This window comes from Trematomus bernacchii, unplaced genomic scaffold (assembly GCF_902827165.1).
Source record: "Trematomus bernacchii unplaced genomic scaffold, fTreBer1.1, whole genome shotgun sequence".
Lineage (NCBI taxonomy): Eukaryota > Metazoa > Chordata > Actinopteri > Perciformes > Nototheniidae > Trematomus > Trematomus bernacchii.
The window spans coordinates 731,327-756,268 of NW_022987640.1; the positions used below are offsets into that span (position 1 = coordinate 731,327).

The following is a 24,942-nucleotide window of genomic DNA, read 5'->3' on the forward strand; positions in this document are numbered from 1 at the left end:
CTGAAGAGTCGGGAATCAATACCGTCGACAGGGTCCGGCACAGACCCCACGGATTAACATTTATAAAGACCCCACTCTGAGATATTATCACTACATCTTTAGACATCTTTTGATAACATTTATTATAATTTATAGTTTGTCAATATATATTTGTATCTAATAAAAAGGTTTTTATCGCATTCTGTGTCTCCATTAGGGGCTGCAAGTTATGTCTATTTTCACAGTTAATCCTGTAAAAATGTCAAAAACAATAGTGAACCATTCCATCATCATTTCTAAAGGGGATTTTTTGCTTTTATATACAAAGATATTCCATTTTAATATGACGTAAAACACTAACAAATTATAATTCTTTCATATTTGCGAGGCTAATAACAGAATGTTCAGATGTTTTAGCATGAAAATTACTTAGAAAATGGGCCACTGTGTGATTGTATGTCTTGTATACTTATAGTTGCAGCTGTAAACCGTCTAACAGGAGTACTTTGCATGCATGTAAATGGTGTGGATAATGCAGAAATCGTATTATTTGCTCAGTACGACAGAAACAGTGAGCACAACAGCAGCAGAGTGTCTTATGTGTATTCTCTTAGGAGGGACAATCAATATTTGCCAATACACACTAATGACTTTCTGATGTTTTTCTACAAACGACATCTCTGTCTCATCTCTGTCGTTTGATATAAACCTCCACATAGCATCAAACCCTTTCTGTTACCGAAGTAAAACACTAACTTGTCCCAGGACTAGCAACTAAGCAGCAAAGATAAGCCGTGGGGGAATTCATTCTGCATTAAAGTGTTTATCGAGATCAACCAGTAAACCACAGATGCTGCTATTACAGAGAGCCACCATTTCTGATATATATATTTCATATTCAAGTCATTGTAATGCTAAAATGTAAGAAAACGCTGTATTTCAGCCTCTCAAATGTGGAGATTTCCCACTTTTCTTGTTTTATATCATATTAAGTGAATTATATTTTTTGCGTGAATGACAAAACAAGACATTAAAAGACGCTGTATTTCAAATAAATATCAAGAAAATATTTAATGCTCCTTCAACTGTACTCTTATTGAATGCTTTTGAGCAATTCTTCTTAAATATGGTAATTAATACGTATTTCTTTGGTTTAAGGTTACAACATGTGAAACAACTCATTGAGTGGCATTTTTAATGACTAGTTATATCCTATATTTTCTTATAATTTTGTTTGTTTAAACAATAACTTTTGCTCTTTTAAACAAACTGTTTTCCAAGTTGCCAAAAGGTTCCCTAGGGTCACTTTACTGTAGTTCTTCTTATTATCTAAAAACCTTTTTAAGTAGCTTCTGTAACTCTTACATGAAACCTAACATGTATCTGAAGTTCTCTCTGCAGCGACACTAGCATGTTAAATGAAAACCGGGTCAGTTTATATTCCATGTGTTAGCAGCGGGTCAGAGGGTTAATTCTCTGCATGTCTTCAGGTTACCCGCTGTCAGCTCCTCATTACGGCTGACCCGCGTTAAAGTGTGACCTCTAACTGTGACATATATATAACAGGACAGCATAGCACGAATTCCCAGCATGCAGTGCAGCGGGACTCGGGGTTAACAAGGCTGGGGCAGCTTCAATAATGGAGAAATAATGAAGAGGAATACTAGCTGATAATTGAGATTCATACAGAGCTGCAGCACACTTAAAGGATCTCTTTATGCAGACAAGTTATGAAAAGAGTCCTCTCCTGTTGATGTTCAGGTGTATATCAGTATGTAGTGTCTCTACTTTAAAGAGTCCTCTCCTGCTGATGTTCAGGTGTATATCAGTATGTAGTGTCTCTACTTTAAAGAGTCCTCTCCTGCTGATGTTCAGGTGTATATCAGTATGTAGTGTCTCTACTTTAAAGAGTCCTCTCCTGCTGATGTTCAGGGTGTATATCAGTATGTAGTGTCTCTACTTTAAAGAGTCCTCTTCCTGCTGATGTTCAGGTGTATATCAGTATGTAGTGTCTCTACTTTAAAGAGTCCTCTCCTGCTGATGTTCAGGTGTATATCAGTATGTAGTGTCTCTACTTTAAAGAGTCCTCTCCTGCTGATGTTCAGGTGTATATCAATATGTAGTGTCTCTACTTTAAAGAGTCCTCTCCTGCTGAATGTTCAGGTGTATAACAGTATGTAGTGTCCTCTACTTTAAAGAGTCCTCTCCTGCTGATGTTCAGGTGTATATCAGTATGTAGTGTCTCTCTACTTTAAAGAGTCCTCTCCTGTTGATGTTCAGGTGTATATCAGTATGTAGTGTCTCTACTTTAAAAGAGTCCTCTCCTGCTGATGTCCAGGTGTATATCAGTATGTAGTGTCTCTACTTTAAAGAGTCCTCTACTGCTGATGTCCAGGTGTATATCAGTAATGGAGTGTCTCTACTTAAAGAGTCCTCTCCTGCTGATGTTGCAAGGTGTATATCAGTATGTAGTGTCTCTACTTTAAAGAGTCCTCTCCTGCTGATGTTCAGGTGTATATCAGTATGTAGTGTCTCTACTGTAAGAGTCCTCTCCTGCTGATGTTCAGGTGTATATCAGTATGTAGTGTCTCTACTTTAAAAGAGTCCTCTCCTGCTGATGTTCAGGTGTATATCAGTATGTAGTGCCTCCACTTTAAAGAGTCCTCTCCTGCTGATGTTCAGGTGTGTATCAGTATGTAGTGTCTCTACTTTAAAGAGTCCTCTCCTGCTGATGTTCAGGTGTATATCAGTATGTAGTGTCTCTACTTTAAAGAGTCCTCTCCTGCTGATGTTCAGGTGTATATCAGTATGTAGTGTCTCTACTTTAAAGAGTCCTCTCCTGCTGATGTTCAGGTGTATATCATATGTAGTGTCTCTACTTTAAAGAGTCCTCTCCTGCTGATGTTCAGGTGTATAACAGTATGTAGTGTCTCTACTTTAAAGAGTCCTCTCCTGCTGATGTTCAGGTGTATATCAGTATGTAGTGTCTCTACTTTAAAGAGTCCTCTCCTGCTGATGTTCAGGTGTATATCAGTATGTAGTGTCTCTACTTTAAAGAGTCCTCTCCTGCTGACGTTCAGGTGTATATCAGTATGTAGTGTCTCTACTTTAAAGAGTCCTCTCCTGCTGATGTTCAGGTGTATATCAGTATGTAGTGTCTCTACTTTAAAGAGTCCTCTCCTGCTGATGTTCAGGTGTATATCAGTATGTAGTGTCTCTACTTTAAAGAGTCCTCTCCTGCTGATGTTCGAGGTGTATATCAGTATGTAGTTGCCTCTACTTTAAAGAGTCCTCTCCTGCTGATGTTCAGGTGTAATATCAGTATGTAGTGTCTCTACTGTAAAGAGTCCTCTCCCTGCTATGTTCAGGTGTATATCAGTATGTAGTGGTCTCTTCTACTTTAAGAGTCCTCTCCTGCTGATGTTCAGGTGTATATCAGTATGTAGTGTCTCTACTTTAAAAGAGTCCTCTCCTGCTGATGTTCAGGTGTATATCAGTATGTAGTGCCGTCCACTTTAAAGAGTCCTCTCCTGCTGATGTTCAGGTGTATATCAGTCCGTAGTGTCTCTACTTTAAAGAGTCCTCTCCTGCTGATGTTCAGGTGTATATCAGTATGTAGTGTCTCTACTTTAAAGAGTCCTCTCCTGCTGATGTTCAGGTGTATATCAGTATGTAGTGTCTCTACTTTAAAGAGTCCTCTCCTGCTGATGTTCAGGTGTATATCAATATGTAGTGTCTCTACTTTAAAGAGTCCTCTCCTGCTGATGTTCAGGTGTATAACAGTATGTAGTGTCTCTACTTAAAGAGTCCTCTCCTGCTGATGTTCAGGTGTATATCAGTATGTAGTGTCCTCTACTTTAAAGAGTCCTCTCCTGTTGATGTTCAGGTGTATATCAGTATGTAGTGTCTCTACTTTAAAGAGTCCTCTCCTGCTGATGTTCAGGTGTATAACAGTATGTAGTGTCTCTACTTTAAAGAGTCCTCTCCTGCTGATGTTCAGGTGTAATATCAGTATGTAGTGGCTCTACTTTAAAGAGCCTCTCCTCTCCTGCTGATGTTCAGGTGTATATCAGTATGTAGTGTCTCTACTTTAAAGAGTCCTCTCCTGCTGACGTTCAGGTGTATATCAGTATGTAGTGTCTCTACTTTAAAGAGTCCTCTCCTGCTGATGTTCAGGTGTATATCAGTATGTAGTGTCTCTACTTTAAAGAGTCCTCTCCTGCTGATGTTCAGGTGTATATCAGTATGTAGTGTCTCTACTTTAAAGAGTCCTCTCCTGCTGACGTTCAGGTGTATATCAGTATGTAGTGTCTCTACTTTAAAGAGTCCTCTCCTGCTGATGTTCAGGTGTATATCAGTATGTAGTGTCTCTACTTTAAAGAGTCCTCTCCTGCTGATGTTCAGGTGTATATCAGTATGTAGTGTCTCTACTTTAAAGAGTCCTCTCCTGCTGATGTTCAGGTGTATATCAATATGTAGTGTCCTCTACTTTAAAGAGTCCTCTCCTGCTGATGTTCAGGTGTATAACAGTATGTAGTGTCTCTACTTTAAAGAGTCCTCTCCTGCTGATGTTCAGGTGTATATCAGTATGTAGTGTCTCTACTTTAAAGAGTCCTCTCCTGTTGATGTTCAGGTGTATATCAGTATGTAGTGTCTCTACTTTAAAGAGTCCTCTCCTGCTGATGTTCAGGTGTATACAGTATGTAGTGTCTCTACTTTAAAGAGTCCTCTCCTGCTGATGTTCAGGTGTATATCAGTATGTAGTGTCTCTACTTTAAAGAGTCCTCTCCTGCTGATGTTCAGGTGTATATCAGTAGGTAGTGTCTCTACTTTAAAGAGTCCTCTCCTGCTGATGTTCAGGTGTATACAGTATGTAGTGTCTCTACTTTAAAGAGTCCTCTCCTGCTGATGTTCAGGTGTATATCAGTAATGTAGTGTCTCTACGTTAAAGAGTCCTCTCCTGTTGATGTTCAGGTGTATATCAGTATGTAGTGTCTCTACTTTAAAGAGTCCTCTCCTGCTGATGTCCAGGTGTATATCAGTATGTAGTGTCTCTACTTTAAAGAGTCCTCTACTGCTGATGTCCAGGTGTATATCAGTATGGAGTGTCTCTACTTTAAAGAGTCCTCTCCTGCTGATGTGCAAGGTGTATATCAGTATGTAGTGTCTCTACTTTAAAGAGTCCTCTCCTGCTGATGTTCAGGTGTATATCAGTATGTAGTGTCTCTACTGTAAAGGAGTCCTCTCCATGCTGATGTTCAGGTGTATATCAAGTATGTAGTGTCTCTACTTTAAAGAGTCCTCTCCTGCTGATGTTCAGGTGTATATCAGTATGTAGTGCCTCCACTTTAAAGAGTCCTCTCCTGCTGATGTTCAGGTGTATATCAGTATGTAGTGTCTCTACTTTTAAGGAGTCCTCTCCTGCTGATGTTCAGGTGTATATCAGTATGTAGTGTCTCTACTTTAAAGAGTCCTCTCCTGCTGATGTTCAGGTGTATATCAGTATGTAGTGTCTCTACTTTAAAGAGTCCTCTCCTGCTGATGTTCAGGTGTATATCAATATGTAGTGTCTCTACTTTAAAAGAGTCCTCTCCTGCTGATGTTCAGGTGTATAACAGTATGTAGTGGTCTCTACTTTAAAGAGTCCTCTCCTGCTGATGTTCAGGTGTATATCAGTATGTAGTGTCTCTACTTTAAAGAGTCCTCATCCTGCTGATGTTTCAGGGTGTATATCAGTATGTAGTGTCTCTACTTTAAAGAGAGTCCTCTCCTGCTGACGTTCAGGTGTTATATCAGTATGTAGTGTCTCTACTTTAAAGAGTCCTCTCCTGCTGATGTTCAGGTGTATATCAGTATGTAGTGTCTCTACTTTAAAGAGTCCTCTCCTGCTGATGTTCAGGTGTAATATCAGTATGTAGTGTCTCTACTTTAAAGAGTCCTCTCCTGCTGATGTTTCAGGTGTATATCAGTATGTAGTGCCTCTACTTTAAAGAGTCCTCTCCTGCTGATGTTCAGGTGTATATCAGTATGTAGTGTCTCTACTGTAAAGAGTCCTCTCCTGCTGATGTTCAGGTGTATATCAGTATGTAGTGTCTCTACTTTAAAGAGTCTCTCCCTGCTGATGTTCAGGTGTATATCAGTATGTAGTGTACTCTACTTTAAGAGTCCCTCTCCTGCTGATGTTCAGGTGTATATCAGTATGTAGTGCCTCCACTTTAAAGAGTCCTCTCCTGCTGATGTTCAGGGTGTATAGTCAGTACGTATGTCTCACTTTAAAGAGTCCTCTCCTGCTGATGTTCAGGTGTATATCAGTATGTAGTGTCTCTACTTTAAAAGAGTCCTCTCCTGCTGATGTTCAGGTGTATATCAGTATGTAGTGTCTCTACTTTAAAGAGTCCTCTCCTGCTGATGTTCAGGTGTATATCAATATTAGTGTCTCTACTTTAAAGAGTCCCTCTCCTGCTGATGTTCAGGTGTATAACAGTATGGTAGTGTCCTCTACTTTAAAAGAGTCCTCTCCTTCTGATGTTCAGGTGTATATCAGTATGTAGTGTCTCTACTTTAAAGAGTCCTCTCCTGTTGATGTTCAGGTGTATATCAGTATGTAGTGTCTCTACTTTAAAGAGTCCTCTCCTGCTGATGTTCAGGTGTATAACAGTATGTAGTGTCTCTACTTTAAAGAGTCCTCTCCTGCTGATGTTCAGGTGTATATCAGTATGTAGTGTCTCTACTTTAAAGAGTCCTCTCCTGCTGATGTTCAGGTGTATATCAGTATGTAGTGTCTCTACTTTAAAGAGTCCTCTCCTGCTGACGTTCATGTGTATATCAGTATGTAGTGTCTCTACTTTAAAGAGTCCTCTCCTGCTGATGTTCAGGTGTATATCAGTATGTAGTGTCTCTACGTTTAAAGAGTCCTCTCCTGCTGATGTTCAGGTGTATATCAGTATGTAGTGTCTCTACTTTAAAGAGTCCTCTCCTGCTGACGTTCAGGTGTATATCAGTATGTAGTGTCTCTACTTTAAAGAGTCCTCTCCTGCTGATGTTCAGGTGTATATCAGTATGTAGTGTCTCTACTTTAAAGAGTCCTCTCCTGCTGATGTTCAGGGTGTATATCAGTATGTAGTGTCTCTACTTTAAAGAGTCCTCTCCTGCTGATGTTCAGGTGTATATCAGTATGTAGTGTCTCTACTTTAAAGAGTCCTCTCCTGCTGATGTTCAGGTGTATATCAGTATGTAGTGTCTCTACTTTAAAGAGTCCTCTCCTGCTGATGTTCAGGTGTATATCAGTATGTAGTGTCTCTACTTTAAAGAGTCCTCTCCTGCTGATGTTCAGGTGTATATCAGTATGTAGTGTCTCTACTTTAAAGAGTCCTCTCCTGCTGATGTTCAGGTGTATATCAGTATGTAGTGTCTCTACTTTAAAGAGTCCTCTCCTGCTGATGTTCAGGTGTATATCAGTATGTAGTGTCTCTACTTTAAAGAGTCCTCTCCTGCTGATGTTCAGGTGTATATCAGTATGTAGTGTCTCTACTTTAAAGAGTCCTCTCCTGCTGATGTTCAGGTGTATATCAGTATGTAGTGTCTCTACTTTAAAGAGTCCTCTCCTGCTGATGTTCAGGGTGTATATCAGTATGTAGTGTCTCTACTTAAAGAGTCCTCTCCTGCTGATGTTCAGGTGTATATCAGTATGTAGTGTCTCTACTTTAAAGAGTCCTCTCCTGCTGATTTCAGGTGTATATCAGTATGTAGTGTCTCTACTTTAAAGAGTCCTCTCCTGCTGATGTTCAGGTGTATATCAGTATGTAGTGTCTCTACTTTAAAGAGTCCTCTCCTGCTGATGTTCAGGTGTATATCAGTATGTGTCTCTACTTTAAAGAGTCCTCTCCTGCTGATGTTGAGGTGTATAGTATGTAGTGTCTCTACTTTAAAGAGTCCTCTCCTGCTGACGTTCAGGTGTATCTCAGTATGTAGTGCAGCACCTCTTTTCACTCTCTGTCTGAAACCAGAGCCCAGTCTGCTCTGATTGGTTCCACCATGTTAAGAAGTAAACAAATTAGTCCAATGGAGGCGTTTCAGGGATTTTAGCCTTTGCAGAACATTTAGGTTTAAGAAACCTATAGAACACACTACAGGGAAAAATAAACTCCTTAAAATGTTTGGCGGTCCTTTCTGCAGCAACTCTGAGGACCACCTAGAGGACACAAACCCCCTGTTGACTGCCTATAAAGTAAACTATTAATCATAAATCCATACAGTATAACAAAACACACCAATACTCCAGTGTTTGCATATTTTCTGTTACCCTATCCTTGTTATCCCTCAGCACTTTAAAGCTGCAGCTTGCCTTTCATAAAATCTCCTCTGCCGGACTTCACTGCAAATGTTTTCTTCTTCTGTGTTTCTAAATCCCCCCCGGGGCGGCGAGATGAGACAGTTTCCCTCCATCTCGCTGACATGTCAGGAGACGTTTGCCAAAAAAATTGTCCCTCCATGGCGGTGGACGCTTGCCAGATGACGGTAAATGTCACGCACATCTCATGGTGTCTGGAATCTGAGGGCAGGGTCCTCTGAACATCAGCGCCACAAAGAACTTCCCTATAGGTCATCGCGCTCAGGCACACACACACACACACACACACACGACTACACACACACGCACACACACACACACACACACACACACACACACACACACACACACACACACACACACACACACACACACACACACACAGCACACACACACACACACACACACACACCACACACACACACACCACCACACACAGCAACACACAGCACACACACACATCACACACACACACACCACACACCACACACACAGACACACAGACACACAGACCCCCCCCCCCCCCAAACTGGCCCCACTGTCAGTACCAGACTCCAAATCTCAGAGTATAACAAATCCACTGCAGATCTGATGAAAGTGTCCGACATACACACCTTATGGAGATAGATCTGTCTCTTTGTCATTTATATATTCATTTTATACCTCTTAATGTGTGTATCTGTATGTACTGTATGTGTCTATGTATGTACTGTATGTGTATATTATCTGTATGTACTGTATGTGTCTATGTATGTACTGTATGTGTATATGTATCTGTATGTACTGTATGTTTATATGTATCTGTATGTACTGTATGTGTCTATGTGTCTATGTATGTACTGTAGTTTATATGTATCTGTATGTACTGTATGTGTCTATGTGTCTGTATGTACTGTATGTGTCTATGTGTCTATGTATGTACTTGTATGTTTTATAGTATCTGTATGTACTGTATGTGTCTATGTGTCTATGTATGTACTTGTATGTTTATATGTATCTGTAATGTACTGTATGTGTCTATGTGTCTGTATGTACTGTAATGTGTATCTGTGTCTGTATGTACTGTATGTGTATGTATATAGATATTTAAGTGGGTGTTCTGGTATGTATGTTTAAGTTTTTATATATTCTTATTCTTTGGGACGGTGAGAAACAGCATTTCTATCTCCCTGTTGTACACCACACACACACACACACACACCCACACACACACACACACACACACACACACCACACACACACAACACACACACACACACACACACACACACACACCACACACACACAACCACACACACACACACACCACGACACACACAACACACACACCACACACACACACACCCACACACACACACACACACACACACACACACACCACACACACACACACACATACACTGACAATGAATTTACTTTGACTTGCTATTATTTCTGTGAACAGTCTGAGTGTAAATGTGTAATATTTGAATGTGAGACACCCTCAATTCATGCGCAGATGGTTACCCAGAATCACACGGTAGAGAAAGGGCAAAGAAAGCGTGGGAATGAGCTCTGGAAAACCACTGGACTTCAGTAAGAACCATCACTACCTCGGTGTGAAAACACAACTAATCCATGACCAATGTTCTGCACTCGTTTGAAAGGTTTTGTAGAAACAGATCGAGCTGCAGTGTGATAACAGATGATCTGTCCGGTGTAGCTCACACTGTACAGAGGGTGATCCCAGTATAAATACTACCAGCGTTTTCGGCGCTTTGGTGACGGAAGATTGTCAGATTTCACGCCAATAACTCAGAACTCAGATTTCTCTCACCAGTTAGTCATGCATTTGTTTTATCCCCCTCCCAAAATACAGGCACATACTAGTATTAATAAAGTAAAATGTATCATGATTAATCTAATTTGACTATATTGAATGACGTACTGCTTGATTACACTCGTCACAATGCGGTTTGTCTTGTTGTGTCGACCCACTTCGAGCCGTGATTTGGAAAAGCGGCATATAAATAAATAAATGATCATATTTATTATTATTTGTCTGAGCAGCACAGACAGCAGCCAGCCGCCCTCGTCGCTTCAAACGCTCCCAGATTACATTTCAAGACACTAACCAACAAAGACGCCGTGCAATAATCGTGTTTGGAGAGAAAGCTCGATGCGTTACGGGGACAGTAACGTGATTTCGGGGAGCGAGAGTGATTATTCAGAGCTGCAGCAGCACTGATCTCTGCAGGATATTCTGCTCACGTCTCAGTGTTTCCTCTCGCCTGCGTCACTCCTCCTCTGCAAGGCCGGGGTCACTTTGGAGCTCCGGCAGAACATCATGCAGGGGGGGAAAGGAGCCATTGAGAAAGATATCTGCAGGATTTGTGAAGTGAGCAGAGGAGCTGATTTCTGCTTCATGTTATTTAAGATTCAAGCTATCTGTTGAAGTGTTTGACAGATGACACACGTTCCTCTTTAAACCTGAGCCAATAATCCCAAAGCCAAAAGAAAATGGCATTTGTAGCTTGTTAAAAATGTCGTTTGAACTGTTTTTTTTTTACGTTGTTATGGATGTGATTTAGGGCTACTCTCATCATCAATTATTCTGCAGATTATTGGGATTATTTCTTGTTTCATTGATAAAATAAAAAGGATAGAAAATAATGAAATATGTCCATCAAAATGCAACGTAACTCAAGGCAAATTTGGCTAATTTTAAATAATAAAAAAACCCTCACAATGTATTGAATAACTATGAATAATCTGTTTTAAATTGGCTTGATAAGAAATGGTCGTTTTACTATGAACATTTTCATCCAAGTTTCGGAAAGGTCAAAGTAAATCAACGCAAATTTGGCTAATTTTAAGGAAAATATCGCACATTATGACAAAACGTCTCATTGGCTTAATAAGCAATCTTTGGCGAGTATTACTTTTATATATAAAAAGGTCAAAAATGTCTTTAAATGTCACTCTGATATGATATAAAACAGAGCAGCGGAGCAGCACATATAATTGGGGGTTCTTTTTCCTTCAATCAACTCATAGATCCAATCTGTTAAAAGGAATCTCTGCACAGAATCTCGTAAACGAATCCTTTTAAATGTCATGTTTACTAGAGGTGTGTGTACAGCATCTAACAAACGTCACACACACACACTGTCTGCGCATCCTCTGCACACACTGTACATGTGTGTGTGTGACGTTTGTTAGATGTGTAGGAGGAGGAATGCTGAGGTCCTTCTCTTATCTTCACCCTCTGTTTCACCCAGAGCCTCCGAGGTGATGCAAGAATGTATTCAGTTCATCGCCGGGGTTTATTTATAGCTCGGATTATGGTATTCTGTATTAATAGAGACGGTGACAGTCCTGCAGATGACAGGTGTCGAATCCCAACCTCCCAGCATGCACTGGGGCACATTTCTGCTGCAGGACTCCCCAGTGACCTTGACAAGGGCAGATGGAGAAGCTGGTCGTTTTCTTCATCTGATATTTTCTAGGCTTTTTCCCATTTCAGTGATTCTTTATGGGAGAAAACTCAGTGTCACCGATCTGTCTTAAAGAGGCCCTATCATGCTTTTTGGGGTCTCCTCTTTCCTGTAGTGTGTTCTATAGGTTTTGGTGCATGTAAATGGTCTGCAGAGGCTCAAATCCCTGTGTTCCCTCTCCCTCTGTTTCTCCCCCACACACTCCCCCATGACATCACTATGTAACACTCGCGCTTCTATTGGCTAGCGCTCCAACACATTGTACGTGATAGGCTAAGAGGCGGGACATCTCTAAGCGGTTGACCAATCACAACAGAGCCGGCCAGCTAACCAATCAGAGCAGACTGGGCTCTGGTTTCAGACAGAGGGTGAAAAGAGGTGCAGCAGTAAGAGCTTTGCAAACTAAAATTCATCACCAACGACTGTGATGATTTCGTTGTATGTTTATTTATTGTATTATTACGAATGTATGATGATAGCGTGAGGTATAAATGTTAATTGTCTTTCTTTTATCTTGTTAGTTCAACGTTTTTTCTGAAGGGTAAAATAACTTTCAAACTAACCCTGCAGCTGAACCCGCCAAAAAAAAAGAAGATATTCAGATCTATGCATCAGTTTCTTTCTGCATATATTATAAACTAGAATGAAACAATGATGTTGCATAAGACCGCGAGCACACACCTAAACACACACACACCTAAACACACACACACCTAAACACACACACACCTAAACACACACACACTTACACACCACACACACACACACACACACACACACACACACACACACACACACACACACACACACACACACACAGCACACACACACACACACACACACACACACACACAACACACACACACACACACACACACACACACCACACACACACACACACACACTAAGTGTGGCCTTGATAGAGGTGCCCAGCCCTTTGAGACAATTGGGTTAATAAGAGCAGCTGAAAATACTTCCTCTCGCAGGGTGAGTCACCTCTGCAGTGGCACATGGTGATGGAGGGTGAGGGGGGGGGGGGGGGTTAACTGAAGCTGGTGCTAAATGTGATCCATGACCATGTGTGGACTCCAGCAATCACACATCTGTCATGTTAACACACCAGGTCTCTAATTGAATCTAAATCATGTTTAACAAGCAGGAAAAACAATGCATTTTATAGGGATTTTGGATAAAGAACTAGCAGTACGTTTAATGTGTTTCCTAATGCTCTTACTGCAGGGTTTACCACACATAGACTTTAATTGGGAGGGCCGCCCCGGGTATATTAACGTCCGTCAAAGTATATTTCACGACCCATTTACGTTTAAGACGCCATGCACGATCGATTAACTAGTGGACAACGGCCCCTCCTTTACCTGTTTGCTCGCTGTCGCGTGAAGGGTCTGCTTCATGCGCTCCGCAGTAACCCCCGCTGCGAGGCTCCGGTTCATGAGCGTGCTCCACTAGCACCCACCCCCCCCCCCCCGTTCTCGACTACCCGCCACAAGTATATTTCAGATCTGTGGGAAACACTGTAATGTCTTTCGTTTCTGTAAAGCACTTTGAATTGCCTTGTGTTGAAAGGTGCTGTATGAAGTAACTTGCCTCGCCTCGATGTGCATGCTGTATCCAGGTGTTTGCTTAGAGGGAAGTCTTTAAGTTAAGGCTGCAATATGGACAAGAGCAATATCCAAAAAGAGGCAACACGAGAAAATATCTAAATGTAAAAGTAATTCAGTAACGTATGGAAAGAAATGTGTTCCTCTCGTAAAGAAAAACATAATAACAATTACTTATCATTTTTAAATCTTGTAGTCCGATAACAAATCAAAATAAAAACTCAGCTCCCTGATACTCTAAGCAACACAACAATATAACTTGCAACAGATATTCAAGTGTTTTGAATTCAGTCTTTCTGCTGCCTTCAGTATAAAAACAATGCCTTTCAACATCAAGCCTTCATCAAGACCTTTTTTTAAGGGTTTGTTTAAGGTCCAACATGACTTAGTTTAAAGTAACGCAGACGCTCGTCCTACCTGCGATCTCCACGATGTCTCCGGGCACGATGTCCCGAGCTTTGATCCTCTGAACCGTCTTCCTGTCCTGACGGTAAACTTTCCCCATCTCCGGCTCGTACTCCTTCAGCGCCTCGATGGCATCCTCAGCGTTACGTTCCTGCAGAGAGGGAGGCGTTCAGAGAGGAGGACATCACATACGCTACACTCTATTGTCTAAGAACTGGATATCATAGCATCTATGTTTTACTGGTTTTGAAGGCTGTGTTACAGTAAAATCATGTTATTCATCTAAAAAGGAGCCATGAATGTCAGAAAGTGGTGATTTCTGCTGTGAAAATACAGTCCTGATTATTGTGAAGGGTGAAATATGAGTCAAGGAAGACCTCATTACATTTTGGAGTTGATCCGAATCACTGGGCGAATACACGTTATTTTTGCATTTTCCTTAAAATGAGGAAATAGGGCATTTCTGGTGTGTTCACTTGGTGGCGGAATAATTAGAAAAATGAGTTTGCAAGTTGAAAAAAGAAAATCTAAAATGGTGACAGTGAATACAGAAATACAAAACATCTTCTGTCTAGAGTCAATGTTGTTTCCACATGATTTAAGCCTCTTAAAGACACTGATGTCCAACTTGGGAATTTCAATCATTCAAGGTGCACCTGAATGCACCATCTGATTTTAGGTTTTGAACATTTTGATGTTGGGCAAAAAAAAAATCGGAGTATATTACAATTCATGGGGGGTATACACAAGTTATTAACAGCTTTTATTGACATTGCGAGATAGGGCAGTGTTGCATTTATGTGGTGTTAGAATAATCAGAAAAATTAGATTCTGACTTGGTAAATTCACCCTTTAAGGTCGCATTCACACCAGCCTTGTATAGTCCGGTTGAATCGAACCCTGGTGCGTTTAGCCGCTTGGTGCGGCTCGTTTGGGTCGGTGTGAACGCAGTCCGAGACCTCTGAAGTGAACTAAACAACCGGACTCTAAAAAGAGGTGGTCTCGGACCGCTTGCTAGTGAACTCTGGAGCGGTTCATCTCTGGTGTGAATGCAGTCCGCACCAAAACACAGGAAGCGTAGTATTTACGAGTTACAAGAACGCAGATTTCTTCAAAATCTTTAGTGAAAGAGTGAAGCAGAATGAAGTGTTGAACAGTGTTGTGTAAAGTAAAAATGCTCCGTCAACTATACATAAAAGTCAGAGCCACCTGTCGTCGGTGAAACCTCCTCCTGACTACAGAACGTCTCTCATTATATGTGTTATAATGTTTTTTAACGCATGTCGTCTGATTATATAATCATATGTGCGGGCCACTGGAGTCTGTTGATGATATACTCCCCAGATTAACAGCAGTATGAAAATAACCTGCCGATGCTCCATGGCGGAGGCTACGGTAGAAATTGCCGGGATTTGCGTTTTTACCCCCTTAATGTCTGACCAATGGTTGAACAGCATTTCCGTTCACATGACTTGTGTTTAAAGTTTATAGTCCGTTTGAGTTTTGCCCGTGTGAACTCAAACCAAACCTTCTGAAAAATGAAACAATGTAACAAACTGTCGACTGGTGCGCACCAGAGAAGCGGACTATTACGTGTGAATGCGACCTAAGTCCAACAAACATATATGAATAGATATTTTAACGTGTTATTCAAACACTCTGAACAATAATTCACTAAGAGAATGGAAAATATAGCTATAAGGATTAGAAATTAAGTTCAAATACGTCAAATAAATCCTACAACATGATGTCTATGATTAGCATTTTCCTCTCCTTCTTTATCTCCTTCTGTCTGTATTTTGTTTTTTGTTTTGTCTGCCCTATTTCCATTTACCTATTTCTTTAAAATGCAAATAAAAAACCAAATAAACCAAAGCGCCTGCTCACCTGCCACACCCCGACGATGGCGTTGGCGATAAGAATCAGTAAAATCACAAACGGCTCCACGAAGGCTGTGATCGTTTCCTCGCCCTCCTCGAACCACGCCAGCACCTGAACACAGAGACACACTTTATTAGAAACACATTTAACAGAATAAACAGTGATAAGAGAACATGTCAAAATCCAGACAGCACAAGCAGAGGTGTTCATAACCCATAAAAACATTCATATAAAAACCCTCCTTTCTAGATTAAATTATTGAATTAGGGACATGAACTGGACACATTTGTTTTTATATCTTAAAAAGGCACCAGTGTTTATTTTTGGGAGTTTTTAACCCTTCTATTGTCTTTGTGTTCCCCCCCTTACTTTAGTATCCACGGTCAAATTTGACCGGTCCTGTTTTAACTGCTATTACATTAACACAAAAACCATTAATCATCACCAAATTTCATTTAACACCCTTTCAAACTGTACATATTGTATCAGACTACTGGTACACATGAACAACTGCAGTAAATATACAAAGAACAGACACTGAACATGTATTGGGTGTGCCAGGTGTGATCCATGTGGGGGGATGGGCACATAAGAGCGGGAAATGTGTCAAATTGTTCTCTGTGTGTGTGTGTGTGTGTGTGTGTGTGTGTGTGTGTGTGTGTGTGTGTGTGTGTGTGTGTGTGTGTGTGTGTGTGTGTGTGTGTGTGGTCGGAGCCCTCCCACTGAGGGCGAGGGCCCAAATTTGGTCTCGAGTGGTGCTCTGTCCCCTCGTCAGACAGCAGACACTGACACCTCCGTATCACCCCACACATAAATTATTCCCTAATGGAGCCTGTCCATGGTCACACCCACACACAGTAGGAGTTAACTCTTACTGGCTGCTATACACACACACACACACACACACACACACACACACACACACACACACACACACACACACACACACACACACAACACACACACACACACACACACACACACACACACACACACAACACACACACACACACACACACACACACACACAGCACACACACACACACACACACACACACACACACCACACACACACACACACACACACCACACACACACACCACGTCAACATATTTCTTCCCTTAATCCACTAAACGTTAGCTAGCTAGCTTATGTTAGCATCACATAATGCCTCATTTGCATATTTAAACATTACATAACTTGTAATACAAAAGATATTGTCTTACTGTCATTATGAACTGGGTAAGTGTCATGATGATATCTATTAGTTAAATTGTTACCCTATCCACCTGTGTATGTACGAAATGCATGAATATACACTTTATTACTAAAAATATGCTTTTAAATGGCATTATTTTCTGATTTATGGAGTGATACAAAGAGAAATATTTTACTCTAATATGTCAACAAAATGAAACAGAATTTTTAAACAGGCTTTAACAATGTTACCATTTTCTGACTTGAAATGTATCCGCAAATTAGCCTGTATTTTAATAAGATAATGCTCAATTGCATATTTTTACAAGACGATTACAGAAAACCTGTAAGTACAAAAGTTAAATGTCTTCATGTCATTAATCAACTGTGGACATTTCATAGATATATCTATTAGTTAAATGTTTCACCCGATTCACCTGTCCATGACTTGCTGCACAGACTAAAAAGTGCTGCTTCTTTATGGCACTTTTTCCTCACTTTAAGAAGTGCTTGCTCATGATGCCATTACATAATGTGATTAAACATTTAACTGTCTCGCAGTGAAAGTCAAAGAAGGGGGAATGTGTGTGTGTGTGTGGGGGGGGCGGGGGGGGGGGGGGGGGGGCTACTGACACAGCAACCATGCTTGAAATGTCTTACTGTGCACATGGTGAGAGAAACTCAATCTGCTTCTGTCACCATTCCTCAGATGTCAACTGTTCATTCTCTAATAAGTGTGTGTAACCTCAGCCGGGTTAAACACACTGAAGACGTTCACACTTCAGCACCATGCACTGCGCAAATCACCCCCGACACTTGGGGTTTAATAATAATCCCGTCTGCAAATGTGTCTTCACATAAACACTCCTTCACCCCGAGGTGGGGATGGGAAGCTATTTGTGGGACGATGGGCTCTCCTCAGAGTCACAAACAAACATACTAACACTAGGAGCATGTCATTACATTTTAATACTACAATTAGTTTTGACGATATGATTAGTTCTACACAATATATGATCTTTTAATAGATGATAGATTTTAAGATACTGTTCCTTTTAGGGCAGGCAGTAGTGAAACACTCAATTAAACTTGTATTTGACTCAATTTTCAGGAGATTTCTGGTACTAGTAGTTACATTCATATGTGTTTCAAGGAGTTTAATCACATTAATGTGTCATTTTATGTGTAATTACTACAGTTTTGGTCCATAAAAGTCAGAGCGGTACTTATTTTCTTGCTTCTCTACTGGAATATATGGAAGAATATTAGGGGGAGTTATCCCTCTGCCATTTAACACACACTACAATAACAATCCCATCTGCAAATGTGTGTTAACATACACACTCCTTCACCCTGAGGTGGAAATGAAGAGCCATTTGCAGGATGCTTAACGTAATGTTTAGCTTATAGAGAAATAATGTAGGGAAATACTCACAAAAGATATACACGCGGCCAGCAGAAGAATTCGAACCAATAAATCTTCAAATTGTTCAAGGACAAGCTCCATCAAAGATTTCCCTGCAAAAACATAAAGTAGGTTATAAAAACCATCCATTACAGAGACTGGTTGTTATCATAAAATGACAGTAAGAGACATGTAGTGCTTACCTTCTTCTGCTGGTAACTCTGTGTGTGGAGATCCAGGGAACACGCAGGAAATGAAAGAAAAACAAGGTAAGTTTAGTATAAAAACTATTGCATAACACACAATGACAGATGGAGACAAGCACCTCCTGTTTCCTGATGGGACGCTGACTCCTACAACAAGAGGAGGGCCAATATGTTCCCTTAATTGGAGCTCAATTACTCAAATTAATTGGAATCACAAGGGAGTAGCGCAGTGAAAATGTATTTTTTGTAGGTTGGCCCTGAAGGCAGCATCTCCCTTGTTCCCTACACAAAAAGCCAATGTGATTTTGGATTATTGCAAAAAACACATTTTGTTCAGCAGGATAATCTCCACATATTAACACCACTTGATGTTGTTTGAAGTAAAAAGCTAATGTTGGGCTATAAAGGAACTACAGCACGGTCACATGACTTCAGGTCACCACCGCTAAGCTAAAGGAGGCTAATGTTGGGCTGTAAAGGAACTATAGCACGGTCACATGACTTCACGTCACCACCGCTAAGCTAAAGGTGGCTAATGTTGGGCTGTAAAGGAACTACAGCACGGTCACATGACTTCACGTCACCACCGCTAAGCTAAAGGTGGCTAATGTTGGGCTGTAAAGGAACTACAGCACGGTCACATGACTTCACGTCACCACCGCTAAGCTAAAGGTGGCTAATGTTGGGCTATAAAGAAACTACAGCACGGTCACATGACTTCACGTCACCACCGCTAAGCTAAAGGTGGCTAATGTCGGGCGTGATGACATTAAGTCGTCTCATTTAGACACTTGTTAGCAACCGCCGTTTGTAAACAAAACATTCACAATTATCCTCATAGTGGAAATTCACCACAATCACTTATTGTGAGTTTGTTTAATCAGGTCCAGTGATAAAATCTCACATTGTCCCAAACAGTATCAGGTTATACTTCTTACAGAGTGGCCTTTAAACCCACTCCCTTAACCTTTAATACACAATAGGCACAAAATAAAAAAGAAACTCCAATCAATGTAAAGGTCAATGAGATTTAAAGGGGGGTTCCTACCAGGTGTAATTCATATAAAACAGCTGCTAAAGCCTGTCACTATGACCAGGCCAAAATAAATCCCAATATTCTCCCAAAAACAATCAAAAGATTCACAAAACTCTGCATTTTCCCCATATTTAATGCAACAACGAAATGCCTTTTAATGTTTTAGGGATATTTAAAGAGTCTTAAGGATCTTTTGTCACACAGTAAGTTGAGTGCGGTGTATTTTCATTAGCAGGTTAATGGTGAAAATCGTTGGGTGACTTTAAAAAGCCTCCCACCTCGCAATGATTGTAAAATGCTGGAAAATGCTCAAAATTCTGACTTAAAATCTGAAAATCTCAAGAATTGTGACTTTTTTCTCAGAACTCAACCAAAATATCCCTTTTGATCGGATCTGATCAGATTTACATGTGGCCCTAATTCTCTTCCGTAGAAATTGGTATCTGTAACCGTGATATTAATATAAAATCCTACAACGTCCCATCACTTACTAACATTAGTATCAACAGAATGGCATATTAATCCACTCCCTTAACCTTTAATACACAATGGGACAAAAATAAAAAAGGAAACTCCAATCAATGTAAAGGTCAATGTGATTCAAAGGGGGGGTTAGTATATCCTCCATGACCTCCCAGGTGATATTAATATAAAACAGCTGCTAAAGCCTGGAACAAGAGAGATTAACTTCACGGATAACGTTACTGAAATCATCCCGTGGACGCTGTTCAAACTCTGTCCGCACGATGTGATGCACTTCAGCTTTGAGAAACATCCAACAAGGTTATCGTGTGACACCATATTCTACGAGTGCTGCCAATAACTTCACAGTGAGGGTGCTTTTAAGGCAATAAACTACAGGCAAAAACATGAGATATTGACTCATTTAGCTTCAATAACTCTTTTCTTTTAGACTAGTTCGGGAGAAAAGCATCCAAAATGCACATTTCAGGTATTTCTAAAAAATGTGTCTGTAGATTTCACTTAAACGCTCTAAAAGTTAGCATTAGATAAAGCCCAATAATCATATTTAAGCATAAAATGTCTGAAAAATAATTGTCATAATGTACGTAATCAGCTAGGGAAGTTTCATGGTGATATTTAATAGTTAAAATGCTCACACTGCCATGATGACCTTGATACGTTTTATGTCATTGCCCTATTGTACAATAGAAATAATTTACCTCAACTGTTATGGACCTATTGTACTAAATATGATAACGAACTCAATACGTTATCGACTTATCGTAAAATGTTTTAATACTATCGGTATCTATTTTACCAACTCAACATACAATATATGGACATGACATCAAGGATTTCTTATGCCGTTACTGACTTATCGTACGATATAGAGACATGACCTTAATTACTTTTTTTTTAATAGACTTATTGTTAGATATATGGACATGACCTTGATCATTTGTACGTTATTGACTTATCGTACAATAAAGGGAAATACTCGATACTTTTTAACTTACAAACTTATCGTAGGATATTTGCACATGTTCGCGATAACGATAACTTTCTCGTACACTATATGAACATGACTTTGATTATTTTAACGCTACAATCTTGTCGTACAATATGTATGGACATAACTTTGATTATTGATATGAGATATGCAATATATGAGTTATTTTAGAATATGGATAAATTACCTTTCACGTTAACAACTTATCGTACAACAAGTGATCATGACCTTGATCATTTTAACGTTATCAACTTGACGTTAAATGTATGGACATGACATCAAGGATTTATTACATTATCCACTTATAATTACAGGACCTTAATTGTTTTTAAAATGTGCGCACATTATTGTAGGACATATGGAAAATACCTCTTTCTATGTTAACAATTTATTGTTACAAATATGTGACCTTGACCATGCCGACTTCAATATTGCTGCCTGAGTTTCCCTGTTATTAAAAAACCTGGGAATTTTTGTGAACAGAGCAGGATGTGATTTACTGTTTTGATCGTACGATTATTGTTTTATTTATACGTTACTTAATGGATATTGAGCCTACACATAAACTCCCATTAAAGCCCTAGAACATTCTGAAGAATAAAGTTCATAGCTCTTTGAAAGGGTGTACTTGAATTATAATGCCATTAAATTATCATTTTATGATCCAATGGGCTTAAAATGACAGAAATATCGCAATAAATGATCGGACACAATATCGTATAACTTAAGTAGCTATCTTGATGTGACTTGACACAATGTTACATTGATGTTACTAAACATTACATCGTCACAGTGTTCAACAACGTTACGATAATTGTACAATACTTAACATTTTTGTTACCGGAGCCCAAGAGGGTCCATTTAATTAGGGTATTAAAACAAAATAATCCCGATAAAGTTCTAGAATATTCTGAAGAAAAAAGTTCATAGCTCTTTGAGAGGGTGTGCTTTTATTATCATGATATTATATGATCATTATATGGGCTTAAAATAATAATCGCAATAAATTATTTGACAACATATCGTCTAACTTAAGTAGTTATCGTGACTAGATACAATGTTGCATTTAGTTACCATACCTGACAACTATATGATACTGTTGCCATGCCTTAAAATGTGCCAGTGTTTAACAATGTTACATTAACTTATCATATCTAATGATGTAACAATCTGAAAATAATAATAACATTTCAATTAGAATATTTCAACCAATAAAATCCTATTGAAGTTCTAGAACATTCTCAAGAAAAAAGTTAATTGCTCTTTGAAAGGGTGTGCTTTTATTATCAGGCCATTATCTGATTGTAATATGTTAAAATAGGCTATAAATAATAATCGCAATACATAATTGAAGTAGTTATCGTGACATGATACAATGTTGCATTTAGTTACCATACCTGACAACTACACGATACTGTGACCATGCCTTACAATGTTACATTAACTTATCATATCTAATGTAACAATCTGAAAATAATAATACACTTATAATATGCTTTCTACACGACGGGAGACCCTGGAGGTGACGTCGGCTGTAACCCCTCACTGAGGCCGGCCATCAGAGAGCCACCGGCCGATGCTCCTCATGACTTTTCCCCCATATCCTGCTCCATATCCTGCATACTGATCTCACACCGGCCATGCGTGCTGCGATGACAAGACATTTCTGAGCCAAGTCTCATTCACGGCATGTTACCCATTCACAGTGGTTCAGATAAAATACAAAAAAAGGTGCTGTTTTTTTACCGTTTAGGCCCCATTTGTCCCTGAGTCGCTTCACCTCGTCCAGGGAAAGTCCTGTGCTCTCATTGACGCAGAAATGACTGTAAACTTCTTCCACACTCTTGGTGTGAGAGTTCTCCATGGCGGCTGCTTTCTCCCACGGCACAGCTTGGTAGGTCTCTTTAAAAAACAAACAGTTAAATTAAATAAAAAGGAGTTTTCCCACTTGGATAGATATCGACGGATTCGGGATTAGTGTCCCCCCTCTTGTGATTCTTTTTTTTCTCCAATTACGCACAAAAAACGCACAAAACGTGGTGAGCTCCTGGTCCCTGTCTGTCTGCGGTGGAAATGCTCTCTTATGTCCGGAAATGGTGCAGCAGTGTCCCGCAGGCTGCATTCACCCGGTTCAGTGCTGTGAGTAACCGTGCCGTGCCGTGCCGTGCCGTGGCTCCTGAGTGTGGCCGCTGTGGGTGCTGCTGACAGTGACAGCCGGGCTTTATCTCCTCGCTGCTGCCCCTCTCCACTGCGCTGCATGTGGACTCATATCATTGGACGAGCCCAGGAAGCGACGTTCAAACCGAGGGAGAAAAAACCCAGGAAGATAAAAAAAAGTGGAAGACATTTATCCCATGCAAACACTGGGGCTTCCGCTTCATGCAAACCAGGAAGTTAGGGTAACAACACTATAATAACATGCAAAAAAAAATGCAGGCGTGAAGTAAATAACTTAACATAATAGGCCACATTTAAAAATAACAATAAGTAAAAAAACTTCTGACAATGGGACAGTTTAATAAAAAATTGTTTTAAAATATTGTTAAAAATACAATTAATACATATTATTAATTAAAAGTATATAATATTGTTTATTTTAAGTTAAATTAAATGTGTTCAACAAAAAAATGTATTAATATAAAAATAAACAATAATATAAAAAAATGAATAAATAGGGGTTTCATTATCAAATGATAGAACAAAATGGCAAATGTAATCAACAAGTATATCATGCATTTAATGTTAAAGTCCTCTACAGATCAACATGATGAATTGATATAAGTACAAATAAATAATAATGATTATTTAAAATATAAAATATAGGTAAAATAAGAAAAGTTCTTCTTAGAATTTATTCTTAAAGTTTTATCACCTTTATTTATTCATATATTTATATATTATATACGTGTATCAGTTTAAATACATTCTTTAAATAGAAATACAAATCCCATGAAATTGGGGGTAACTTTATAAATAAATATAATACCTGATCAAGTTAGATGCCGCCTATCACAGTGCGCTGACATGTGTTACTAACTGTAAAGCACTGACTCATCTCTGTACCCTGTATGCCAGGGCAGGTCTGCCTTCACAAAAAGAATGGAAACTGAGCAATTTGGTTCCACTGCCTGTTTTTAAAGCTTGGATAGGTGCTATGCAATCTGATACTGTTGGTGCCTGTAAAAGTCGTTAGGTATGTAAATTGTAATCCCTGTATCTAGTATGTTGTATGATGTCCTTTTTGTTTTTCTGTTGTTTTCTGTTTTTCTGTCTTCATGTGGAACCTACTTGCAGCAGGTCTCTCTTGAAAAAGGCTGATCCACTGGGCTCAGTGGGCAGTGTGCTGGACTTCAAATCAGGGGATAGCAAGTTTGAGTCCCACTGCAGTCAGCATGTCGTTGTGTCCCTGGGCAAGACACTTCACCCCAAATTGCTCCTGTGGGGATTGTCCACAGTACTGAATGTATGTAAGTCGCTTTGGATAAAAGCGTCTAACAAATGACATGTAATGTAAAAAGAGATCGATGATCACCTGGTTAAATAAAGGTTTGAAATGAAATAATGATAATAATAAATATTAAAATATTGATAAAAAAGGAAAATGGACACCCTCTTTGACCATATATTTAAAATATATTTATTATTTCTTTTTCATTTCAGTTTCATACAGTACCAAACATTTGATCAACTCCAAATGGAAATACAAGACACCCCTGTTTTAAAATCCTCCCTACTTCCATGCACAAAGCTTGTGGAAAAAGAAACTGAATCTCCCCAATAAAAGTTAGTATTCCCTGCTCTTTTATACTCCACTACAACTCAAAGGGAATCATTGTCGCTTTACAAAGCACCGTATACTGCACACAAACAGTTAAGTTTATTCGCTTTTGTAAAATTCTCCGACCACTTTACAG

The 24,942-nt window shown here is 39.6% G+C and overlaps 1 protein-coding gene across 3 annotated transcripts; it reads right to left on the minus strand.

The window, feature by feature from the left end:
- Nucleotides 1-13,794: 13,794 nt before the first annotated feature.
- LOC117484763 (sarcoplasmic/endoplasmic reticulum calcium ATPase 2-like) lies at nt 13,795-23,330 on the minus strand. Of its 3 annotated transcripts, none has more exons than XM_034133187.1 (6): nt 23,060-23,330; nt 22,775-22,930; nt 18,516-18,533; nt 18,343-18,425; nt 15,717-15,821; nt 13,795-13,980 (listed from the first exon to the last, which is right to left on the minus strand). In XM_034133187.1, the coding sequence occupies exons 2-6, from the start codon at nt 22,890-22,892 to the stop codon at nt 13,810-13,812; spliced, it is 495 nt and encodes a 164-aa protein (XP_033989078.1). In that variant the 5' UTR covers nt 22,893-22,930; nt 23,060-23,330; the 3' UTR covers nt 13,795-13,809. The 3 variants fall into 3 exon arrangements, with proteins under 3 accessions (XP_033989078.1, XP_033989077.1, XP_033989076.1); XM_034133186.1 differs by having other exon boundaries at nt 23,049-23,330; XM_034133185.1 differs by having other exon boundaries at nt 22,775-23,330.
- Between the last annotated feature and the right edge of the window lie 1,612 nt (nt 23,331-24,942).